The sequence below is a fragment of the Microcaecilia unicolor genome, chromosome 10, assembly GCF_901765095.1.
Source record: "Microcaecilia unicolor chromosome 10, aMicUni1.1, whole genome shotgun sequence".
Lineage (NCBI taxonomy): Eukaryota > Metazoa > Chordata > Amphibia > Gymnophiona > Siphonopidae > Microcaecilia > Microcaecilia unicolor.
The window spans coordinates 6,188,166-6,214,303 of NC_044040.1; the positions used below are offsets into that span (position 1 = coordinate 6,188,166).

Here is a 26,138-nt window from a genome sequence, read left to right on the forward strand (position 1 = left end):
CGCCATCTTGTGGTTGGTTAAGTGTTTCTAGGTCGCGCATCAGACTGAAAGGTAGGTAAGTACCGAACAGGTTTGTTTTTCACTTTCTCATCTGGTCCTTCTCTTGTAAGTTCAGCTTTCCTTTAAGAATCCAGGCTCGATGTCTTGTGAAAGTGAAATCCTCTTGTTGCTGAGAGTAAGTACAACGTGGGACAGCAGCTGACTGCAGCTCATACAAATAGGGTTCTTTTATTGCCATCTCTTTGAAAAAAAATCTTACTTAAGACAGAGTACAGCAATCCAAACATAGTAGCAAAAAAAAAAAATGTTTCAATAACAGTGTACATTATGGTATGCTATATGTCAACACAATATACTTTTAAGGCATCTTTAATGCACCCTGGGGCTCATTTGCAAAAGGGAAAAACATCCAAAAAGTGGCATAAATCTGCATTTGGACGTTTTTGTCAGAAAAAGTCCAAATCTATTTGCAAAACCAGTTTTTAGACGTTTTCCTACAACGACTACTACTACTACTTAGCCTGCAAAAAGATGGGATAATGTGAGATACAAATGTAACAATAATAATAATATTTAACATTTATACAGCGCTACTAAGGTTACGCAGCGCTGTACAATAAACAAAGAATGACGGTCCCTGCTCAAAGGAGCTTACAATCTAGAGGACAAGACGGACAAGGAGAACAGACAGCAGAGCAGTAAGGATAGGTTGGACAAGGGGGAGGCGTAGAGCAAGGAGAAAGAGAAGGAAAACGCTGTAGACATGCAGAAGGAGATGGAATGGTAAGAGTGGGGAGAGGCTGCCGACTCAGGAGCACTGCTGGAGACGAGCCCCAAACAGAGAAACATAGAAACATTACTACTACTACTACTTATCATTTCTATAGCGCTAGTGGACGTACGCAGTGCTTTACACTAGAACGTGGAGAGACAGTCCCTGCTCGATAGAGCTTACAATCTAATTAGGGCAGACAGACAGGACAAGTGAGGGATAAGGGTTAGGACAGACAGGACATGATGGCAGAGAAGAGCCAATTGGTCCGTCCAGTCTGCCAAGTCTCAGAAACCACTAGCATCCAAATTGGTATTTTCAAAACTACTTTTTAGACATTTTTCTATGAAGTCCATCAGAAGTGCATTCAGATCACAAGGGGGTGTGTTAAGGGTGGGATCTGAGCGTTCCTAACACTTGGATGTTTTTTAGCCATAACGGAACAACAAAAAACATCCAGGGATTTAAGTTGGACGTTTTGGTTTAGACCTGTTATATTAATGAAGAAGCCGCAAAAAGTGCCCTAAATGACCAGATGACCACCAGAGGGAATTCAGGGATCACCTTCCCTTACTCCCCCAGTGGTCACTAACCCCCTTACTCCCCTCCCCAAAATGTGATTAAAAATATTACGTATCAGCCTTTATGCCAGCCAGCCTCAGATGTTATACTCGGGTCCATTAGAGCAGCGTGCAGGTCCCTGGACTAGTCTAGTGGTGGGTGCAGGCCCATATCTCCCCCTACCTGTTAAACATGTGAAAACTGAGCGCTCCAAAACTCACAAGAAACCCACTGTGCCCACATATAGGTGCCCCCTTCACCCATAAGGCCTATTGTAGTGTTGTACAGTTGGGTTTTGAGTGGGTTTTGGAGGTCTCAGGAGACAAGGGAGCAACAGTGAGATGTGTATCTGGGAGCATTTATTTGAAGTCCACTTCAGTGCCCCCTAGGATGCCCCATCATTCTCCTAGGATGTCTGTGTGGCCAATCTACTAAGATTGTTGGCTTGACTTTATGCGTTTTTCACTTGGACTTTTTTTTTTTAATAGACCAAAAAGATAAATGCACAGAGCACAAAAACATCTAGCAAATAGCCATTTTGGGAAAAAAAAAAAAAAAAGAAGTCTTTTTTTTTCTGTTTTGAAAGTGACTGTATCCCCCACTTGAATTTTGGACATTTTAGCAAAAACGTCCAAAGTTGGAACTAGAGGTCATATCGAAAATGCTCCTCCATGTAACTTTGTAAGTCTATAATTTCTCTGAAAATACGCCTCTCCTGTGTTTTAAGGACCCACAAGAGATCTATTTTACTTGCTTTCAGGCAAAGTTGTTTTATAGCACATTCTTGAATTCCTGTTAGGTTATTCAAGGCTGTAGTTAAGTCTGGCTCAGTGGGTATGAGTAGCTGCATGTCATCTGGGTAGATGTAGAACTGAGTATCTGTTGACCAATTTACCTCAGTTATTGGCAGATACTGGAGAAAATAGGCAACAGTATTGATCTTTGTGGTACTGTGGAAAGTAGAACTAAAATACATTGTATTACAAGACATCAGTAAAACTGGTCTTTTATTAGAGCTGCAAGATGTAGTGTATCTCAGAAATCTTTTGGTAAAGTTCCTCATGAGAGACTCCTGAGCAAATTAGAGTCATGGGATAGGAGGCAAGGTTCTGGTGTGGATTAGGAATTGGTTATTGGACAGAAAACAGAGAGTAGGGTTAAATGGTCATTTCTCTCAAAGGAGGGTGAACAGTGGAGTGTGTAGGGATCTGTGCTGGGACCTTTGCTATTTAACATATTTATAAATTTATATGAAAATCAGAACGACGCGTGAGGTGATCACATTTGCAGATGATACAAATGTGCGGACTGTGAAATATTGCAGGAAGACCTTAGAAAATTGGAAGACTGGGAATCTAAATGGCAGATGAAATTTAATGTGGACAAATGCAAGGAAAGAACAATCCGAATCATAGTTAGCTGATGCTGGGATCCACCTTGGGGGTCAGCACTAAAAAAAAAAAGAAAAGATCCAGGTGGTATTGTATATAATATGCTGAAAATTTCTGCTTAGTGTGTGGTGGCAGCCAAAAAAGCAAATAGGATGCTAGGAATTATTAGGAAAAGGGATGGTGAATAAGACCAAAAATACTGTAATGCCTGTGTATCTCTCCATGGTCCGACCAAGTTATGTGGGGGGGCATTTTTTTAAATATTATATATGCTAAAACTGTAAAGTATAAGGGCATAGTACAATGGAAAAAAACTATTATATCATATTTCTCAACTACATCTAATAATAGACTGACATTTATAACCTGTTCTGTTTAGTTAAACACAGAGTCTGGTTTACTTTTCTAAAAGAAGACATCTGTCATAAACACTGGTCAGTTTCAGACCTTCCTTAACTTCTCTTATCTAAAGGCTTCTGTTTGTACATACTGGCCTTCTTTTCGCAATATAAAGTGGAATCTGCTAAACTATCTTTTGTCAGTAACTCTTAAGTGTTGTATTTTCTAACGTTTATTTTCCAGAAAAAAATGTTAACTCTTCCAGTTACCTCACCCTACAGTTCAACCCCCACAGTGGTAATGAGACACTGTGGAACTGTGTGGGCTGTTGCCAGTGTGATAGGATCTGAACTAGGCCTGTACTGCGCCACTGATATCCTGTTTCTGCTAGTCATTATAGAGTTGCACGGGAATGGGATTAGTGGGAATCCCCCAGGGATCCCCTCCAGGTCCATGGGACTCCGCGGGGATGGGCACAGGTTTTGAGGGGTTCCCTTGGGGATGGACACAGGTCCTGCAGGGTTCTTGTGGAAAGGTAGTTCCAGACCAGCTTACCTATCCTTTACTTGTGTTGCTAAGCTAGCTTAGCAATTATAATAGCACTAAAAAAATTAATGGATATGGTGATCTCCATTAAGCATTGAGAGGGGAAGTTATCAACGTGGGCTACTGTTAAATTGGGTTATTTTAGTACAGGGGATGGGTGGGGACGGGTTAGGTATAATATATATAAACTAGTAAAAGAGGCCCGTTTCAGAGCAAATGAAACGGGCGCTAGCAAGGTTTTCGTCGCCAACACCCCCCCCCTCCCTGGCCAACCCCTTCGTTGTTCTGCCATTGCTCCGCCCCCAACGTCATGACGTTTGAGGTGAGGGTGGGGCCCGGAGCGATTTTGGTGGCTTCACCACCACGAACCTTCGAACCTTTTTGAAGGAAGTCAGGGCTTGGCTTCACTGACGTCAGTGTCCTCAGAATGTTGAGGGTGAGTTTTATTATAGTAGATAATATATATAATAATTCCAGTGCACCCCAGAGCTTTCAATGCTGACCACACCTCCCCTCGGGGGGTTTTCACTCGTCTCGATTTCCCTTCCACTGTTACATAAATGAAATTTCTGTCCCCGTGCAACTCTACTATTTGTAGTTGGGTAAATGATGAAAAGTAGGTAACGCAGGGGATGGGGAGAAGTGAGAAACTGAACATATACTTGATGATTGCCACTCCTTTTATGTTTCTTGTACAGACTCGAGATGCCCGTGTCTTGTGCTGCTTATGGCTGCAAGTCAAGATACACCCTGGAAGCACGAGAGAAGGGGATAACCTTCCACAGGTGATAAGAACCACGGCCTGCAGAGTGAGGGCAGAATGGATCACCTGGGCTTTGGACAGTTCTTCTGAACAAGCCCAAAATAGGCTCAGATAACAAAAGGAAAGTTATTGTGTGCCACCTAGATTGGTAGATAATGTGGCTTATAAGAATGTTTAAATAATAAAACACCACAGCACACAAGTATCGATCCAGTGAGCAAAGGTGTTTCTTCTAAGGGCAAGATAATGTGTGCTTTAAACTAGAGACTAGAAAAAGTACTTAGAATAGGGAAACTATGCACATGTTCGGAGGCAGATTGTGGCCAAAAGACAGCCTAAGAGAAGAGGGCTCTTTCTTTCCCTATTTTATACTTGCTGCTGGGTCCTCGCCTCACTTTTTGGATCCTGTTTATTCTGAATTCATTCTCATAGGACCGATAGAAGACGGGGGTGTGTGTTAATTCACGTTTTGTATTGTAGGTTTCCAAAGTCTAATCCTGCTTTACTTGAAAAGTGGCGGATTGCTGTAGAAAGAGCAACCAGCACTGGTGAGCTATGGATGCCCTCACGGTACCAGCGGCTTTGTAGTCTGCATTTCGAAGAGAAGTGCTTTGACACCACAGGACAGACCAAAAGGTTACGAGATGATGTCATTCCAAGCATCTTCAATTTCCCAGAGCACCCCCAGGTTGGCATGACAATTAGAAACTTGTACGTCTTGTGTACTGATGCGTTCAGGCCAGCCTCTGTTTGCCGCATGAGAGAGGCTGTAATTTCAATGATAACTAAATCTGCCTTGGTTCCTGTTGTCCGCTCTGTAAAGATTGTTGTGATATCATCACATGTGGCAATAAATGTGTGTGTGTGTGGAGCTTGTGCTTATAAAAAAAAAAACCCAAAAGACAAACCCTCATTCAAATGTGTGTGTGTTTTTCATTTAGATTTGGTGTCTTCTTTCTATATGTGTAACAAATCCTATTGCCATACCTGTTACTACTTCCCCCACCCCCCAAATACAACTTTCTAAAGAGCTTGCCCATGTGCAAGATCCTCACCTTCAAATTCCCTTAGGGAAAGTGTACATGTACTCTTTACTCTCTGAAATTTGCCCTTGTGTGAAACTGCCCATGGGCTTTGCACCTTTTAGGTTTTAATACATGGGCAAATTCTGGCTGGTGAATAGTGCCTATATGTTTGAGAAGGCAGTGCATGTGTGCTGTTACCTAATTCTGCCCAAAATATACCTCTGTAAATATTTTCTTTTGAGTTGTAGGGGACAATATCCCGGACGAGCCCCCAAATTATAGAATAGGGCAAATAGGGGACTGACTGGCTCACAAGATGTCCAAGGGTAATTATATTTCCTTTGCATCAGCAGAACATGAATCCAGAAACTAGTGGGTTGTGTCCATCTACCGCAGGTGGAGATAGATCACTATTTGAGATTCTACATGGAATGTTGCTACTATTTGAGATTCTGTTGCTACTGTTTGAGATTCTACATGGAATGTTGCTATTCCACTAGCAACATTCCATGTAGAAGTCGGCCCTTGCAGATCAGCAAAGCGGCCGCGCAGGCTTCTGTTTCTGTGAGTCTGATGTCCTGCACGTACAAGTACGTGGAGGATGTCAGACTCACAGAAACAGAAGCCTGCCCTTGCAGATCAGCAACGCGGCCGCGCAGGCTTCTGTTTCTGTGAGTCTGACGTCCTGCACATTTGCAGGTCACCAAGGAATTTTCCTCTGCAGTAATTCACCCACCCACTGTGTCTTGGCTTGCAATGACTATCCCTGACCAAGAAGCACATGCTTCAACTCCCTACGAGATCTGAAGGGCTGTGGGTGCTGCCTCTGTAATGTTCCCATGGTACCGTGGAACAAAAAATGAGCAGCTAAATGACAATGGGGATATTAATACCTAATTTTTCACAATTTCAGGTTAAAAAGGTTGGCCGGAGAGGGTTAAAAAGACATGCCCCAGCAGCTGGCCCCATATCTATTAAAGGGGAGGAATCCTTGGAACCAGAAATGCCACTTACCACCAGATCTGCCAGTGACGTTCAGGCACAGCTGCAGGTAAATCTCATTTGCATGGCCTAATTAGAAGGGGTTTACTGTTACATAAGCATCCTTCACTGGATAAGGATGAAAGATCTGTATGGTGGATTTTCCACTAGTCATGGACTCGTGCCAAGGAGCATCTGCAACGAGCAGCATGCCAAGGGTCCACTCAGTGCTGTTCCCCTCCTGCTGGTAGAGGGAGAGAGCATTGGAAGATTCCTGCACTTTGGGGTGTGTTGGATATAGATCTGGTCCTGGTAGGCAGTATATATCCGGTTAAGACTTGAGTGGTTGATGATGGCCACAACGTTGGCAGTGTGAAAAATCCAAGTTTTTCTGACCTTTCCAGTTATCTGTGGAAATTTCCTTCAGACATAGACTGTAGCTTTATACCCTCAACCCCACTCCACTTTCTTCAATACAAAGAGCATTACATGAAGGGCACACCGTGAGGATGTCTTTCCTTCAGACTCCCTAGTAATGCAGTGTGGTGTCTGATTTCGCAGTGGAAAACCTTTGACTTTGGATGGGCAGAAGTGAGCACAGGACCTACATGGAAAATAGTTATTTTCTAAATAAAAAAAAAAAAGAGGGGAACTCCACCCCCCCCCCATCTCACAGTTTTAATAACCAATCCAAAAACAGAGAGATTATATAACGGTCCTTATAAATAACAAATGTAAAAGCTGTAATGAAAGGCATCGGAAATAAATGTTCTTCACATAAAAGGTTAAAAGGACTTTCCATGGGATAAAACCCACCATTGAGTCTAAACCATCACATGCTCAATCTTTTTGCGCACAGTGCATTTCTGAAAGAAAAACCCAAAGAATTGCCCTTATTTATTATAATAGTCCTTCATAAAATTGCTGTACACTGATGCTATGATAAACTCTTGAGTTTCATACATGAGCAGTTTTAGAGACTTAAATGATAAACTGTTCCATAAACTGCCATTGCTCAATAAGCAGAGTAACTTTAACTTTAAAAAGACACTCAGATTACCTATTTAACTCAAGTTTACCTTTTCCCAATTTTAAATGCAGTTTCCCAGCAGGTAAAATACCAGTGAAGTTTTCTTCCCCTCTGGAAGTCCTCTCAAAGCACGTCTTCAGGACTTCAAGCGATGGAAAGTTAAGTGATTTGAACCCTGGTTTCCCTCATTCCCAGTCCAACGCTGCAAACATTAGGCCACTCCTAGTCTCTCTGCGCTTGCCCTGTCATCATTTAGGTGATACACTGAGCTCTGGGTGATATCCCTGACTGGTATTCAGCTTGTGATGATTTTGTCTAACCCCTATTTTGATGCTAGTCATTGCATGCTGAATGTTGGAAAAGAATCTTTGGTTTTTTGGTTGTTGCCAGTTCTGAAGGGCCGTGACAGTTGGGAGAGGAGGAAGAGAGGCCGAGAACATTAATTAACAATGCAACAGCTCCCTGAATCTAACCTCTTTGGACAAATGAATCCTTGTGGTTTTCCTCTGCCCCTTTCCACTTGTAACATGTAGACGTTTGTATACAAAGGGTTTTTCCTTAATTGGGAGTTATCAAAACAGTCTTACTGAGGCAACTGTTGTGTTCTTAACGCAGAAGGGCTGGAGGAAATGGGGTTGACTCGCTTTTTTATTATCTATAAGCATCAATAATTCACATTATTTATTAACTTTTCTAGGATCATCTTTACTCCACTCCTAATCTAGAGACTCTGAAAAGAAAGCTGCAGGCGTCGGAGGAAGCAAGAGCCCAAAAGGAGAAAGAATTAAAAAATGCAAAGGACCGAGAGAAGCGCCGGGGGAAGACCTGCCCTAGTGTCATCAAGGAACTGACCCAGAGAAGCCTTTTAAGCCTGGAGCTGCAGGACAAACTTCAGCCCTATAGAGGTAGGGAGACAGGCGCTTCTAAGAACTGCAGTTATTGGGCAGGGGGAGGGGGAAAGAGCAGGCATATTTAGGTCAATATCCACCCAAGACATTCTGGCTTTTTACACTGGCCACTGCAGCTACAAAAACTCAGTACTACTACTACTATTTAGCATTTCTATAGCGCTACAAAGCATACGCAGCGCTGCACAAACATAGAAGAAAGACAGTCCCTGCTCAAAGAGCTTACAATCTAATAGACAAAAAATAAAGCAAGAAAATCAATTAATGTGTAGAGGAAAGAGGAGAGGAGGGTAGGTGGGGGCAAATGGTTACAAGTCAAAAGCAATGTTAAAGAGGTGGGCTTTCAATCTAGATTTAAAAATGGTCAAGGATGGGGCAAGACGTAGGGGCTCAGGAAGTCTATTCTAGGCGTAGGGTGCAGCGAGACAGAAGGAGCGAAGTCTGGAGTTGGCGGTAGTGGAGAAGGGAACAGATAAGAAGGATTTATCCATGGAACGGAGTGCACGGGAAGGGGTGTAGGGAAGGACGAGTGTGGAGAGATACTGGGGAGCAGCAGAGTGAGTACATTTATAGGTTAGAAGAAGTTTGAACAGGATGCGAAAACGGTACTGGTATTCTGATAATGGCCGATGCAAAATAGCTAGATAGAACAGTGACCAGCTCTGGTATTCAAATAGAGGTGATATTGAGACTGATATGCAGGGATTTCTTTTTAAACTGGCTTAACTTATCCAGTTATCATACTGACTGTGGCTTCTGTGAGGGAGAAGCTATGATATGCCCCCTACTGGGGGGGGGGGGGGGGGTGTTTGATTATTCTCCTGTAAATAATGGCATTAAATCTAGTGGAAACACATCTAACACAAAGATACCAAAATTCAGAATTCCCTCTTATTCACTGATAAGCCACAAGGAACAAATGGAAAAGGATTTATTTATAAAGCTAAAGTGCAGGAACCAAGTGTAAACAACGGGAAAGATATATATTTTTTTAAGGGCAGATATAAAAGTCCCTAATACAAACGTATAGGATGGTGATGAAATGTAGTCAGATGAAATAACAACCTTTACAGGCAAAAAGCATTTGAAAAGCCCAGTTGTTTGTGATCCTAGACCTTAACATATGCCACCTCAGAAAGACAAGTCATCGCCACACAATAACAACTGGTGCCTCAGGTGTAAGGCAGTGATAATCTTCTGTTCCCAAAACCAAGGCTGCACAAGCGGAAATCTGTTATGCCTGTCCTGGTCATTGTGACACTGATGTTGAGGTTTTCCATGAGCTCCTGTACCTTTTTAAAGGTGCATCTTATATACAATCTCTTATCTGAAGTAGCCTTCAATTCACGATACAAGTGATTTTGTCCATTGCCCTATAAAAGAATGTCTGTCTTCTTGGATATCCCCTCCCCCCCACCCCACAAATTCTCAGGGCTGCATAAACAATTGTCCTTGCCCAAGAAATCTGCATACCTCCAGACTGAGCCAGATGTGTCACTGTCAGGGTCAGGGTCGTGGCCAGGAGTCCTTAGATGCAAGGTAATCACAAGACTTTTCAGGCACAGAGCACAATGCAGTCAGATGATATCATAAGCCAGAACAGCAGGATGAAATAAGTTTGTCTGTGATACACCGGTTATATTATTGGAGGGGGGGATTTACCTCCTACATTTATGTATATACTAGCCGTTGAGCCCATGTAAACGGGCTAGTTTTGGAATGGGGAGGGTTCCGAGGCCCCCCCACCGAGGTCGCCGCTGCTCGGCCCCCCCCCCCCGGCCCGAGCACTGTCTGTTATTGAACTTACATCGCACCACGCAGACGCAGCAGGCACATCAGCAAAGCTGCCATCGGGACAGGCTTCCTTCTCTGCCTGTGTCCCGCCCTCGTGTGACGTAACGCGGCGAGGGCGGGACACAGGCAAAGAAGGAAGGCCGTCCCGACGGCAGCTTTGCTGATGTGCCTGCTGCGTCTGCGTGGTGCGATGTAAGTTCAATAAGAAAGACAGTGTTCAGGCCAGGTGGAGGGGCGGCGGTGGCGGCGACTCCGGGTGGGGGGAGCGGGGAGAGGTTGCGAGTACGTCTGCGGCATGCGCAGTAGAGACTTCCCGCTCTGTCCCGCCCCCCTCATCACATATTGATGCAGGGGTGGGGCAGAGAGGAAAGTCTCTACTGCGCATTTGCGAGTGAGTACGACACTCGCCTTTTATATGTTTGATGTATCCATGTATGTATCCCACATTACTTATCGTCTGCTCCAGACCATTCCTGATGAGTGGGTAATATGGACTCCTACCAGCAGAGGGGACTGAGAACTATTGAGTAGTCACCTGTATAAGGGACTGCATCCCTGACCTCAGTATTTCTCAGTCTCCCAGCAGAGATAGATGAATCTGCTCAACTCTGCTCCGCTTTAGTGGGTGTGCCGGTTTTGGCCCCATGTTAGCTTTTTGGTCTGGGCCTCCTTCACAGGGTCCTAGGAAGTTCTGGCTCTTGCTTCTACTTAAAAAAAAACAAAAAAGCAAAAACTCTTAGACTTGGAGAAGAGCAATTATATAATTCTTCAGGAGAGGGCAGCTGCACCTTGGGGGTGTACATTCCAGTCTCTGGGTCCCTCCCCCCCCACCCTCCCTTTTGCTCCCCTGCCCTTCTTCTGCACAGTGTGCCTTGGCCTTCTACCCTGCTTGCCTGGGAGAAGTTCCTTAAGGTGGTACTGCTGGGGGAGGGGGGAGGAAATCGGAACACCGATTTAAAAAAAAAAAAAAAAAAAAAAGTGAGAAAACCCAAAAAACAAAGAAGGCAGACAGCCGTGGACACAGTGCTGGTTGCAGCTGCAGGCCTTGTTTGGTGGCCAGGGAAGATTTTTAGTGGGAGGGAGGCTGGTGGCTGGACACTTTGAGGGCGGCTCACTGCATAGCGGCACAGTTGGAGAAGGTGTGCTACGTGGTCTTGGTGCAGAGTGGCCTCTGCTGTGTGTGTGAGGAGGCGAAGCCAGAGCGTGTCACGGAGCCGGAATTGGGGTTGTCGCTGGCAGAGTGCTGCAAAGGCATCCTTCCAGAATAAGAAGGTTGTTTCTGGGGAGCCTGCTCCTCTAGTGCATGGTGTGCTTGATGCAGCTTTGGCAGGAACGTCCGCCATGTTGACTCCAAGTACTCCAAGCTTAGACTTGGGAGAAGGGCTGCTGGTGCTTACTAGGCATGATGTCTCCGTGGTCTCTTCTCATTTTTCACCTGAATTTGTTCTTTTGTTACATCAGGCTTATTGCCTGACCTGGGGGCCGCTGGCGCAGGAGGGCCTGATGGGAGCTTCGGTAGGGGCCCTTGGTGCCAAGAAGCCTCGTATGACCATGGTGGAGGACCTTGAGGAAGTTCTTTCCCTCAGGTCGGAGCCTCCACTTGAAGTGGAGGCACAGTGGGGAGCCCAGGGACGCAGGGTCCCTGGATGAGCCTTGTCAGGTTCCTCCGGGGGATGACCCTTCGGTGGTGCGCATTTTTAGACACCAAGAGTTACCAACCTAGTTGTCTCAGGTCCTCCAGGCTCTGAAGCTGTAAGAGGACCCTCCTCCGGTGACAAGAAAAGGGGGTCCGCCAGCCGCCCCAGACTTTTCCTATCATGAGGATTTGAAGGAGCAGGTTGAGGTGGAGTGGCAGGTCCCAGATTTTCCTTTACGAATTGGTCGGGCCATGGCTTGCCTTTATCGGCTCCCTCTGGCGGATCTGGAGTCCTTTTGGGTCCCTAATTTGGACGCGCTGGTAACTGCGGTTACCAAGAAGACGGCAATCTCTGTTGAGGGTGGGGTGGCCCTTAAGGATCCTCAGGACCGTCGGTTGGAGGCTGTGCTGAAGTGCTCCTTTGAGCTGTCTGCCTTAGCCTTTTGTGCTGGTTACGTAATTCAGGCCTGTTCGGTGGGCTGAGCATCTCCTGGAAGTCCTTTTTTTTTAAATTTCAGACAAAATCTCACCGATTATTAGCAAAACGGATTAAAATTATAACATCATCCGCATAAATGCAAGGGTGTAATCCCACAGTCACCAGTTTGTTCCCTTGTAGTGCCATCATGATATTAAATAGTATAGGTGATAGTGATGGGCCCTGAGGAACATGACATTCTGGGGTCCAGACTGAAGAAAATTACCTCTCCCCCCCCCATTTTCACCTGATTAAGATCAACTTTTTAAAACACCCTGGAACAAGTTAAGTACCATCCCACTGATCCCCCCCCCCCAAAATCTAGAAGTTTCAGTAATATTTCATGGTCCACAACATCAAAAGCGCTCAACATAAGATAAGCGGCAAGACTTATCTTCAATAAAGCCCGGTTCGATAGCGCAACGCCTCTTCTTGCTAAACTTCACTGGCTTCCAGTCAAGGAGCGAATTGTATTCAAGGTTTGCACCATGGTACACAAAATCATCAATGGGGTTGTACCGAATTACATGCTGACCTTGATCGACTTGCCAGCCAGAAATGTTGACCTGACATCACGATTATATCTCACCATGCATTACCCAAGCTGGAAAGGATGTAAGCATGGCTCTATTCAGGCGTCAAGCTTTCCATTCATCAGTGCGCAAAACTGGAATGCACTTCCAAGAGCAGTAACCAGTCTGAGTGACTACCTTCTCTTTCGCAAGGCACTAAAACGCATCTGTTTGCAAAAACATTTTCTATGTAGGACTATAACCCCTGCAAGCATGCAAACGTGGATTCTGGTTGGACCCATTCTTTTGTACCGTTCTATGTAAAGTGTTTCTTTCATGCACTTTTACTCTTCATTTCTAATTTGTCTCTGATATCACCCAGAGATCCCTCTCTCTCTCTCTCTGGTTTTGTAAGCCACATTGAGCCTCCATGTTTGTGGGGATAATGTGGGGTATAAATACATTGATAAAGAAATAAACATATCAAACTGCAATAGAATAACATTTCTGTCTAAATTGACATTCTTCCTGAACGCTGATATAAGGGTAGTTATTACAGTCTCTGTATGATAACTTGGTCTAAGGCCCATCTTATAACAGTCCAGTTGTGAAAAATACATGTATGGATTAATTTTTGTAAATCATCCAATGAAAAAAATTGCTCTAATCTGCCACAGTTGTCATTTTTGAAATACAGATATCAGGTGCTGGACTTGAGAGCCGCCTTGTAAGAAAATACCTTAATTGGTGTAATCGAGGTCCCAGTAAAAAGGAGTATTAAAAGAATTTCTTAACTTGGTGAGTCAGGCAGTGACTATCTCCTACTTTGATTGTAACTTGCTTCGTTTGGCCTGCTAAAGAAGTTGATGACAAGGGTGGAAATAATGCAGTATTTTAGAAGGTAAAGTTTAGAGGCTGACCAAATTTTGGTTTCAGTTATGGCACTGAAACCAGCCCCAAATCCATTTTCTGCCCAGTTTTGGTTTCAGCAGAAAGGTTATTTTAATTTTCGAGCATGTTTTCAGTTTCATCCAAAAATGGCCATGTGTTTTCAGTGGAAGCCGAAAATTTGTTCTTTGTTGCGTTTGTCTCCCCCTCCCAGGCCCCCCTTGAATGCCTTTTCCCCAACCTGTAGGCCACCCTGGGCCTAGTTTATAATCCCTGGTGGTCTAGGGCTGTAGTTGGGTCGGGATTACTATTCCAGCAGTGCTCGCAAAATGCCTGCTGCAACTGGGGTATCATTCCAGCTCTGACTAGACCACTAGAGATTGTAAGGTAGTCCTGGGGGGTGGGGGAGGGTACTCTTTTTGGGTTTGGTTTTTATTGGGGTTTTTTTTTTTTGCACTGTGATGGCAAATTATGCAGTTATGATCTTGCACAATAGTTTATATGGTACAGTGTTTTATTACCTGATCTGCTGGTTCTTTTCAGATATTCCTCTGGATCTCTTCAGAAAGCCTGAATCCAAATACTCTCTGCAACAGCAGTACTTTGCATTGACACTACATTTATACGGACCAAAGGCGTACGACTATCTGAAGGACGAGTTAAAGCTGCCACTTCCAAGCCCTCAGGGACTTAGACAGTAAGCTTTATAACTATCTTCATTGTACAAAAGAAGTAATATAGATTTATTATATCTCTAGTCTGCCGCTATCCAGGGCGGATTACAATAAAAACATCCACAAAATAATCAACAAACAAAACACATGTTTAATTCCTCCAGCATCTGGAGGAGAGCATCGGGTTGTAAGTTATGTCATTGTCAGGCAATAGCAGAAAAAAAGGGGAGTCCTCCCTTTCTATGAAGTTTCAAGTTCAGAAAATTAAAGATGTGTTTTGGGGTTGTTTTTAATTGAGACTTTTTAAACAACTTAAGTACATAAGTATTGCCATACTGGGACAGACCAAAGGTCAGTCAAGCCCAGTATCCTGTCTCTAACACTGGCCAATCCAGGTCACAAGTACCTGGCAAGATCCCAAAACAGTACAATACATTTTATGCTGCTTATCCTAGAAATAAGCAGTGGATTTTCCCCAAGTCCATTTTAATAATAGCTAACTCCTCCCCTCCAATACTAATACCTTCTCCGTCTAGTTGCGTCTTGTCCTTCTCGTCCCCTTCCTACCTTCCAGCATCATCCCCTGTCTTTAATCCCTCTCCTGCTAGTCTTTTTTTTTCTAAACCATCTATCTGCCTGATGGGAGAAGAACAATCTTCAGTTCACCTCCTCTTGCTCAGTTGATAGCTGTAGCGATTTGTGATGGTGAAGGAGAAAAGACCAGGCCTAAGCAGGTGGTGGCAATCGGCAGTATGGTGAGAGAGAGCATCTCATGTCTGATAACAGCAGTTGGCAACAGGATGAGGGAGAGTAGGCCCCAGTTGGTGAGGGGGAACAATGATGAGGTGAAGGAGAGCAGGCCCTAGCTGAAGGAGGTGTTCATTAACAAGATGAAGGAAAGCAGATTCTAGAGGGGAATCGACAAGGTCCAGGCTGGTGACAGTGATTGTGGGAAAGAAGTAGCAATTACCTGGTCCCTTAGCTGCTAGTGACAGGCACACTGGAGGGACAGCAATAGAGAGCAAACTGTATTCCTGCTCTTTTCATGCAAGGCTAAAAAGGGGTCATTGATCAGTTTGGGAGCCGCTGCTCTAGAATCATGTAGACTTGTTCAAAACAATTCCCTTAGATCAGACACCAAGAAAGCAGTTTAATCCCCAACTCTTATATCTAGCTCTTTATTCCTGAACATTTACAGTGTATACCAGATAATCCAGGAGATGACCAAAATACCACATTTCACTGTACAAATCATGAAGACATTCTGTCACACAGCTTTAGCTGGTTTTCTGTGGATTTTTCCACTGAGAATCATTAATGAAGAGACCAAAATTTTACTCTGCAAGTAAATAGATCTGAAATGCTGTTTCAGAACTGTTGAGTTTCTGCCATCACTGTCATGGCAAACTACCATCCAGTTTGAGGCATATGGCAGAATGCTTTTGGTTCTGTAGATAAATGTAGTTCTAAGGGAAACTGCTTTTGTTTTTCAAAGGTGGCTAAAGACTGAGGACGATGGCCCAGGGATCAACTGTGCCGTGCTGCAGGCTCTAATGCAGAGGAAGGAAGAGAAACCTGAAAAGTACACGCGAGTCTGTCTGCTACTGGACACCGTCGCTCTGCGGCCTTGCGTGTCATTTGATGCGGCACGCACAGAGATGGTTGGGTTCATTGACTTGGGCAAAGGCGCCGGGACTCAAGAGGTCGCCACTGAAGCCTTGCTGCTGCTGCTCGTTGGCGTTGTAAGTCACTGGAAAACACCTATTGCCTACTTCCTAATAAATGGTTTAACTGCGGAAGCACTGAAGCAGCTTGTGCTACACACCTTGCGAGAAGTCTGCGACGGTGGCTTTGAGGTGGTGGCCATGGTTCTGGAGGGAAATGAGCTGAACAAGCAGATGTGTACCTTACTTGGTTGTGATTTTACTAAACCCACGCAGCTGAAGACTTATTTCTCTTTACCTGGTAGTAAACAAAAGTGTTATGTCATCTTTGATGCGGGCCATGAGCTGGAGTTGGCATGTGATATGTTGGAGGCCTGTACTACCATAAAAAGCCATTACGGACAGATCAAGTGGCAGTATATCGAGCACTGCAATCTGCAGAAAGACATCAGCTTGCTGGCTGCCATGAATTTGGTTCCTAGTCTCTCTCAGATCAAGACAGTGGCGCTGGCTGTGCAAGCGCTCAGCCCTTCTATCGCCAAAGCCCTCTGGCTGCTGCACGGATCAGAGCACTTCACGGACTGTATGGGAACGGTTTCTTTTATACAGGTTGGTATTGTGCATCTTCCAGATCTGAGCTTGTCGACGAGGGTTTTAGAAATGTTGATGCAGTTAGGCCCGGTTGAGAAAAGCCATGCCTGGGATTTCTGGAACAGACAGAGGCGCGTTAATGACGGCTTGAAGCGTGCTGGATAGTAAGTCCGCTTCAGCATCACTTAACTGATCATCTTTCTACTGTCCAAGCTGAAGTTATTTTAAAAGTGAAAAATCTTTTCTTTTTATCCCAGGCATCATTTTACAGCTGCAGTAAGACACTCCAGGATGGACATTAAGTAATTTTGCCTTTACACCATGGTTACTAAAGGTCTTCCAGTTCTGGCCTTGTCCCTCATAACGGGCCTCTGAGTGTCCATTAATGTGATGTTACTGTACTTGCTAGGGAAGCAGCACATTGTACATTGGCTCATAGGATGGGTCACTCTACGCTACTCAGTAGGTGGGGAGGGGGGAAATATGTCGAAAACTTAGGTGCCAAGGGATTTTTGTTTTCTTGGTCTTTTTTATTATTCTATTTGTCTTACTGTTTTTGATGCTTTTCCTTTTATTTTTATGATTTTTCCCTTATTCTCTTCTCTCTTTCCACATATTCTCCTCCCTTCTATTCCTTTAGAGGAACCTTTCTCCTTCCCCGTTTCCAAATGGTCTCTTTCCCTTCCATCTTCTCCTTCTCCCACAATAGGGCTGCGCTGACAGTAGTTTCTGACAGCTCATGACGTTGGTCTCACTTGTGACAGCAGTTACTGACTGTGTTGCCCAGGACCTACTGGTGTCATCAGCCACCTGTTCTCTATGTCCTGAGGTGACCCAGGTTTCTGTGGCTAGACCTGAAAGCGTGAGCACCAGGCTCTACAAATCATCATTATGGTTTCCACTTTCTTAAGTCTCCATTGTGTCCCCATCTAAGTTTCTGCTGTCCCAAAACTCAAGTCAGGCCCTCTAGCCCCTGACCCCCCCTCCCTGCTGCAAACTCTAAGTCGTTTTTTTACCCTACTCATTTGAGTTCACACTCACTACCACTTCTTCCTCACAAGTCCCAGTCTTTCTCAGCTTGTAGGCACCTATGCCTTCCACTTCTCTCCTCAGCCTGGCTAGTAAAATAGCAGGCTAGAGATTTGGTGCCTTTCTCCTGCTTCTCCTGCCTTCTCTCCCTTCTGTCCAGTCGAGTAACTTATATGAACCATTGGCCACATTCTGCTGTCTGCCAGGCTGGTTTGGTGGAAGGAAGTTACTCTTTCAGCTGGGCCTAGCACAAGAGAATATTGTATTCTCCTTTCATATTGGCTACAGGAGCAGTGCATGTGGGAGCAGTCGCAGAAGCCTAGAAAACTGATGCACCATTGGGTGCCATTCCTGCTGCCTTCCTGGAGGCGGGGTGGGGGTGGTGGGGAATATAGAGAACAGAAAGACCAGCCCCTAGTGCTCTACTGCACACCTTGGGGTTTTTATCTCCTATTGCTGTGCAAGTCTCTTCCATTAGCGATGAAGAAAAGTGAACAAGGTGAGAGTTTGCTCATGTTTTATGTCTAACCTTATCGCTCATCCTGTCTCCGCTTGTGCTTTGTTACAGATTCTCAATAGATTATTTGACATGATGAGCAGCAGGAGTCCTCGCATGCAGGGCGAGCGAATCAGCAGCGAGAACTTACCAGATAAACTCAGAGTCCTGCAGGAGACGAAGGGATATCTCGTAACTCTGACCACTGCTGACAACCAGCCCTTATATGAAAGTTCAGGGTAAAGAAAATTGTGTCTCTTCCTCGGTGCTTAAATATTCATTAATGCAGGATGGCTGATGTCTGAGTTCTTAGGCTGCCGAAAGATGTTTTGTCTTCTGTCTCCTCTTCAATTCCACCTCCAACTGCTCCAAGATGCTAATTTTCTCAGTCTTCTTTTATTTATTTAAAAAAAGAAAAAGTATATTCTGCACTAGCCATAAATCTGTTTATTTAATATTTCTATTCCACCTAAAAACTAGGTGGATTATAAGTCACATACACAGAAAAATGCAAAGTAGTAAAAACATTTAAAAAAACCAAACACAAAAACAATTTAAAAATATGAACACAACACAAACTCTGATATATTCCCATCTTTCACAGCCTGTCATAAGATGATCACTAACCTCATATGCCCAAACAACCAAGATTTTAAAAGCGTCAGTATCCGTAATGTGCCTCGGTGTAATAGGCAGTTTGCTTCATTTTATGGATTCCACGATAGGAAAGGCAAACTTTGTCAAAGGTAGAATTGAGAGTTGATATGACGCCTCAGTCCTCAGTGAACATGTTGGCCATTTAATACCAGTATTCGGTGGCACTGCCATGTTATGTACTGCTGGATATGGATGGCTGGTCCACTGAGCACATTTTAAGCAGGCAGGAGCCGTTACTGCCCGCTTAAATCTCTTTGAATATCGACTCTTATAATTTTACTGAGCAAATGGTGCTTAAGTTTAGAGACTAATGTTATAGAAGGAGGGGGCTAGTTTTTATGGTTGGCAGAAGCGTTCTTGGGGCTGGAATTAGGGTGAAACTTGTCCACTTTCATTCGGTTTGAAAAACAGAATCAAAGAAAAGTGAATAAAATTGATTTATTTATTTATATTTATAACACCTGTATCCCACATTTTCCCACCTGTTTGCAGGCTCAATGTGGCTTACATAGTACTGTAAGTGGTGATTACCAGTTCCGGAGAGGAGAAATACATAGTTGAGGAAGAGGAGACAGAATGGATTAGGTTATAGGAAGGAAAAGTTCGTCTTGTGATAAGAACTGAAAGGTATTAGGTTAAAATAGTGTTTTGCTCTTTCTTTTTCCCCCCATCATTCTGTTTTCCTTCTAAGTACGACCTCTCTGGCCTGCTCCACCCTGCCAGGCACCTCTTACCCCATCCGAAGGGTCTCGTAAGCCCAAAAGGGATAGGAGTGATCCCTTGTTTCAGCAACTGTCATAGCAAATGTTATTCCTGATTGTGGAAACTCATCAGGATAAGCATTAATTGCCAGCATATGTCCTCTCTTGCGGGATTTATTCCTCAACTACATCAGTAAATCGCTTTCAATTCTTTCTAGAAGCTGCATGATTGGCTCTCTTGTGAATATTACATCCATGGCCTCCCTCCTCCCGAGCCTGCTGCTGGATCAGGAATACGTGCTGATGCACAGATTCAGCCAGGATCACATCCGACTCTTCTGTGAGAGCATCAGAAGAGCAGGTGAAGCCTCTGGGTGTTTTATTTTGCCTTTGAATGACACTCTAAGGTCTGTTATCTGGATGTCTCTGTGTCTCTTGAATTGTTCTATATCAAGGATGTCATTTTACTGGAAACTTCATTAGCATTACACCCTACCTTATAAATATGTAAGAACTTGTTTTTAAGATGCAGTTAACAGATGTAAATGGATGTATGTTTTTTAGCCAGTGTTCAGTAAGTAACATAAAACCAATATGGTTAACAAAGCTAGGGCCTATAATGGGTGATAATTCGATAGCTCATGGTTCACCAGGACCTCTCAACTCACCCATTTGCTCACTGCTTAGTGGATCAGCAAAGACTCCTACTCAGTCTCTGTTCATCTCTCTCCTTCACCCTCTTAGTCTACCTTCAGTAGATGGTAATAACTGAATATTTTGCATGTTTCTTCTGAGTTTCCTTCTTCTAGTTAAGAATATAAAATGTTCCCTGGGAAATAGTCTTACCAGTTAGTCTGCTTAATGGCAAATAAATAAGTTTATTTGGTGGCCAACCAGGTATGTACGAGTCCTATTGCGGCTCCCTTCAGTCCTTCCATGTGGCTGGCTGTGAGACTGTCATGCTCACCCCCAAGTTGGCCACAGTTTAAATGGTTAATTGTGTAAACTAAATGTAATATCCTTGCATTCAACTATGTAACCCCTTATCCTTTTTATAACAGTAGTCAATCTTATACAGTCTCCTCTTAGATTGAACCCGCGGTTTTTGTGGGAGGGGGGGGGGGGGATAAACCTTGGCCACCATGTGCACAGAAGTCCAGATCTGCAGTGGTAGGTAGCCAGAGAGAGGCTGCTGCCGACTGTCTGGATAAAGTGACGAGCTGCAACACTAACCGGATAGTGACGCTATCAGGGTAGCTCTTAGGACAGCCTTTCCGGATGGTGCCACTAGGTAGCAGGATAAATGCTATCCACTGCCCCTCTGACCATTGGCGTACCTAGGTTGGCGGCCACCTGGAGCAGGTCGCTTCTATGACCCCTCCCCCCGGCATATCACTCCCCTTAGTGTATCACCCACCTCCTCCCCCCCCCCCCCCCCCAAGAGCATCATCCTCACCACCTGGGGGGTGCACGGAGCAGTCGCATGGGTGTCGGTTCTGCCGGTTCTCTGCCCCGTTCACCCCCTTGCTGCCTGCACCTGGGGCGGAGCGCCCCCACCACTCTGCCCTTGGTACACTAGAACCTCTGACTTTTCAGCCATACGTTTTTGAGCCATACTAATGACCTTTTTAATGTTTCATGCAGGTGGGAGGAATAAGAAACCGACCGCGTTGTTCTTTAAGTCTGCTGTCAGAAGATTACTCTCACGCTGCGGAGTACAGGCAGGACAACTAAGGAACTGCCCTTCAGAGAATAAAACAGGTTTTGTTTACACACTGGAAGATTACACTGTTCCAGCTAACAGTGCACAACTCTTTCCTTCTCTGTTTCAGGGCAATAATTTAGCGGTGGAGGGGCACGACTACTCATCAGACACTTTAAACCTGCTGCTGCAGAATCCGGCCGCGTATGTTACGGGCTGGGTCGTGCAGAAGGCCCTCGGTCAGCTCGCCTGCGATGAGTGCAGGCAGGCTTTGGTGACGGAGGCTGTGCCCCTGAACTTCAGAAGTGGCTACCACCTGCTGCGACTTAAGCACAACTATGGGCTGTTAGTGCCCTCAGAAGGAGCCATTAGGACGGTGCTGGCTGCGGAGCGGGCACTCCGTCACATGATAAAAATTTACAAGCCCATGGCAAAGCGTAGCACCAGTTGGCTGCAGTTACAGCATCAAGTCCTTCTGGACATTGCCAACAGAGACATTTTTCACCTGCACGAACACATTCTGCGTACAGAGTCGGGTATTGACAACCACCATTACCAGCTGCTGCGCCTGTTGTCGTCATCCTACTACGAGCTTCGGTGCTGTTATCTGGAGAAACTGATAAGACAACAGCAGCACAAAGCCCATCTGAAGCAAATACTAACCGAATCCAATTTTTGATCAAAGTGGGCAGTGAGTGAAACTCGGAGGGGGGGGGGGAATCATTGCAAATGTGCTGAAGAACACATGAAGCGGTTGTGTGTACAGCAAGCTTTGTAATCATGAGCTGCGGACTGTTGGATCTAATTTCCTTTGTACCTGTTCCCCTGATTCTGCTTGGCAGGTACCAAAAGGTTTTGAGCTTCTCTGACTCTTGCGCCTGATCCTTGCACTATCGCACTTTTACCAAAGTGATGAAGAGCAATCTTGGGATTGTGTGCAGCTGGGTTAGCAGCAATTCAAGATATTCTTCATGAGGCTGAGGTGGGCTGGCTTCTAAACCGGGTCTGTGGCAAGTCCTCGTTTGTTACAGTGACGCAGAAGCTAGTTTAGAGCTTTTTTTGCACAGCTTTTTATTTTTTTATAATAGTTGCACCTTTGTAGAGTATATTCTGTATGCAAAGTTACATTGCCTGACTGTGGTTCACTTAGCTTGTATATTCTATTATCAGATGAAGATCACCAGGAAACCACAGCTCTGGCGTCCCCCCCCCCCCCCCCCCCACCACCCCTTCCAGTTTGGACTTCTCTGTGGTTACTGGGAAGCTGCTCCAGGCATCCACTGTCCTTTTGTGCTTAGGTACTTAGGTACTTACTTACTTTCTTTCATGACTTTCAGCCCATGTGCCATAGCGTACCTGCCCCTTGTGTACAATTTATATCTTTTCAGGTATTTGAACGTCTCCATCGTCTCCCCTATTCCTCCTCCTCTTCATAGGCTAATTTTAAGAAGCTATTTTGTACATCATGTCCAGAAAAGGCCTCTTGCAAAAGTGCACAGGGTAGACCTGGCCATAAGTTTAGCTGACGTGATTGGAGGTGTTCCTAGGGCTAGTGATAAGCTGAACCTGAAAGGTCACACCTTTTAAATTTTAGCCCAATTAATGCCATCCACCCAGATTTTATTTGGGCACAGATCCCAAATCTGCACGCAGGCTAAGTCATGAGCCATTAACAGTTCTTGATGTTAGCACTAATTAGGACATGCCCGGATCTGCCTAGACACTGTTCTATAACACTTTGTGCTACTAGAGTCGTGACCAGAGGAAGGACTTGTGTTGGTCAGGGGCGTTGCCAAAAGTTAGGCGCAGTGTTCTAGAATAGGTTCCCATCTGCTGGTGGTTGCACATCAGCATGTATATCAGGTTTCAGCGGTCGTAAGTCCTTGCGCTCAAAGTTGGGCGCAAGAATCCATGCCAAGTGCTAGTCTATAACGGTTGCTTAGCACTAAGTTACCTTTACTGGTTTGGCGCATGGCGTCTGTGGGTGCCGTTTACTAAATCCAGCCCTAAACCTTCAAGCGAATCCAAACCAAGAGAAGCACAGGCTAGATTTTGAAACCGAGTCCTAATTCAGACTGTAGGGAGATCAGAGAAAGAAAAAGGAGTGATTTTTTTTTTCCTTTTTGCTTTAATAAAGCATTACTGTTAAACATTTTTGAACACATTGTTGTTTAGGTGTTACCAGGGGCGTAGCTAGGTAGGGCCATGGACCCCCACAGATTAAGCCCTGGCCCCCTCTACTTTGACCCCCCCCCCCCCCCCCCCCCCCCCAGCTGCCGACCCTCCCCTGCCACTTTAGATCCCCCCTCCTGCTGCCAGGTACCTTTGCTGGCGGGGGTCCCCAATCCCCGCCAGCTGAAGTCTTCTTCAGCACCGGTCGACTCCGGTGCCTTTGCTGATGATCTGTTTCTGACTCCTGACGTCCTGCGTGCACATCCTACACAGGGCTACATACAGGATGTGCACGCAGGACGTCAGGAGTTAGAAACGGATCATCAGCGAAGGTGCTGGAGTCGACTGGCGCTGAAGAAGACTTCGGCTGGCGGGGGTTGCGGACCCCCGCCAGCAAAGGTACCTGGCGACGGGGAGGGGGGGTTGGCAGGCTAAACTGTGCCCCCCTACCTCGGGCTCTGGACCCCCCTCCCGCTGAGGTCTGGCTACGCCCCTGGGTGTTGCCAAAGAAAGAACAGGCATTCTGCTCTCTCAGGTGCTGATTCATCATTTAATACAGCTACAGATTAAAAGTATATCATGTAAGCAAAACTACTACACAAGAGCCATGTTTCAGAACTGTTTTATCTTCATCTGAGAAACAAACTGGCTGAGATGGATCCTTCCACTGACACTATGTACAACAGATGAAGTCTGTGTTTACTGAAACATTAAAAGATTTTTTTTTTTGCAACTCTCCTAAAAACGGAAAGGCCTGCTGCTTTGCGAACAGCTTGATTACTCTGCATTTGTACAGCTACAGTGGAATACTAGCTTTCGAAAACAAATTCCTATACAGCTGCCGTCTTGCTTTTGTGGCCGACACTTATCACTGTCCATGACGCAGTAGTGCTTGTTGAGTTACTGATGCAGCCGTCATTCCCAACGAGATATATATTATAATGCTTTCCCTGTACACAGAAGCATCCTGAGTTGGAATTGTGTCCTAGCGCTCCCACCCCGTCCATTCCAGGAGAGACTATGGATGTGGGTGACTTTTGTACCTGTCTCTGTTGTGCTCTGACTTCACAGCTCTGCCTGTACATGACTACAGTACCTGAACTGTGAAGGGTGCACATGCCTGTCTGAGCACACGGCGGTTAGATGGCCTGATCAGGATCTGGGGGTAGCTGCAGGGTTAAAAAGTTATTTTGTAAACTCAAACTTGATTTCAGTTAGATCTGCCCGGTTTAATAATTTAAAAAAATCTGTCTCTCATTTATACTTTGATCAGTAATGCAGGATGGTCCTTGTAGCAGCCAACATTATTAGTCCATAATTGACTCTAGTAGCAGATGTAAAACAACTTTAAGAAAGCATTTTTTTCAGTTATTGCCCAACTAAGCTGGGGAGGCCAGTAGTACAGCAGGCTTTAAAAAAAAAAAAAAAAAAAGGTTTGGACGTGTTTCTATAGGACAAGTCTATCCCCATCTGTTATCCAGGTAGGGTGGGGAATGTTGCCTCTTATTACTAGGAACCAACAAGGAATGACTACAGCACGTCTTATCTTCCGCCTGGACCGATACACTCACATCACCCCTCTCCTCAAGTCACTTCACTGGCTTCCGATCAGGTACCACATACAGTTCAAGCTTCTCCTACTAACCTACAAATGCACTCGATCTGCAGCCCCTCCTTACCTCTCTACCCTCATCTCCCCTTATGTTCCTACCCGTAACCTCCGCTCTCAAGACAAATCCCTCCTTTCGGTACCCTTCTCCGCCCTTTCTGCCTCACCTCACCCTATGCATGGAATAAACTCCCTGAGCCCATACGCCAGGCCCCCTCCCTGCCCATCTTCAAAGCCTTGCTCAAAGCCCACCTCTTCAATGTCGCCTTCGGCACCTAACCTTTTACCTCTACTCAGGAAATCTAGACTGCCCCAGCTTGACATTTCGTCCTTTAGATTGTAAGCTCCTTTGAGCAGGGACTGTCCTTCTTTGTTAAACTGTACAACGCTGCGTAACCCTAGTAGCGCTCTAGAAATGTTAAGTAGTAGTAGTAGTAGTAGGAATGGTTCTTCCTATTCTGATGATGGCAATTTCAGCCATGTGACCCAGATCCGTTACACTTAGAGAGGAAGGGATAGGAAGATGGTACGGATAGGCCATAGTCTTTATCTGCCTTCATCTTCTATGAAGATGAAAACATTAACGGAATTCAAAAATGCGTGGGATAAACACAAAGGAATTCTGTTTAGAAGGATCAGATCCAAAGAAACTTAGGGGAGATCAGGAAGCAAAGCCAGTGCTGGGCAGACTTCTACAGTCTGTGCCATGATCGTGGCTGAATAGATTTGGATGGGCTGCAGTGGCGCTTTTCAGGGGCATCGATGACCAAACTTAAGAAGTTTTAGAACAAGGACATTGCTGGGCATTCTTCTATGGTCTATGCCCTGAAAATGGCAAGGACAAATCAAGATCAGGTATACACATATAATGAGTTTATTTTGTTGGACAGTACAGGTCTTTATCTGCTGTCATCTACTATGCTACAATGTATGCTTACTTTTTACATGTTATCAGGCTTGATGGGACATTGGTCTGACCCAGTATGGCACTAATGGCTGCTGCTAACGATCATACATATTGCCATATGGGAAAGACCAAAGGTCCATCAAGCCCAGCATCCTGTTTCCAACAGTGGCCAATCCAGGTCAGAAATACCTGGCAAGATCCCAAAAAAGTACAAAACATTTTATACTGCTTATCCCAATAATAGTGAATTTTCCTCAAGTCCATTTAATCATGGTCTATGGACTTTTCCTTTAGGAAGCCGTCCAAACCTTT

At 44.9% G+C, this 26,138-nt stretch overlaps 1 protein-coding gene across 2 annotated transcripts; it reads left to right on the forward strand.

Annotated features, from left to right (window-relative positions):
- On the forward strand, positions 1-23,295 carry THAP9 (THAP domain containing 9). 2 transcript variants are annotated; one of them, XM_030216321.1, is made up of 10 exons: positions 1-55; positions 4,308-4,394; positions 4,853-5,060; positions 6,311-6,448; positions 8,106-8,313; positions 14,168-14,321; positions 15,794-16,571; positions 18,151-18,317; positions 19,655-19,797; positions 21,081-23,295. In XM_030216321.1, the coding sequence occupies exons 2-10, from the start codon at positions 4,315-4,317 to the stop codon at positions 21,815-21,817; spliced, it is 2,613 nt and encodes an 870-aa protein (XP_030072181.1). In that variant the 5' UTR covers positions 1-55; positions 4,308-4,314; the 3' UTR covers positions 21,818-23,295. The 2 variants fall into 2 exon arrangements, with proteins under 2 accessions (XP_030072181.1, XP_030072182.1); XM_030216322.1 differs by lacking the exon at positions 1-55 and adding an exon at positions 103-175.
- Positions 23,296-26,138: the final 2,843 nt, after the last annotated feature.

Coding starts and splice junctions, on each gene's coding strand:
- THAP9 (XM_030216321.1), top strand. CDS start 4,315: ATGCCCGTGTCTTGTGCTGCTTATGGCTGCAAGTCAAGATACACCCTG. Junction 8,314..14,167: donor CAAACTTCAGCCCTATAGAG/GTAGGGAGACAG, acceptor GGTTCTTTTCAG/ATATTCCTCTGGATCTCTTC. Junction 19,798..21,080: donor TGAGAGCATCAGAAGAGCAG/GTGAAGCCTCTG, acceptor TGTTTCATGCAG/GTGGGAGGAATAAGAAACCG.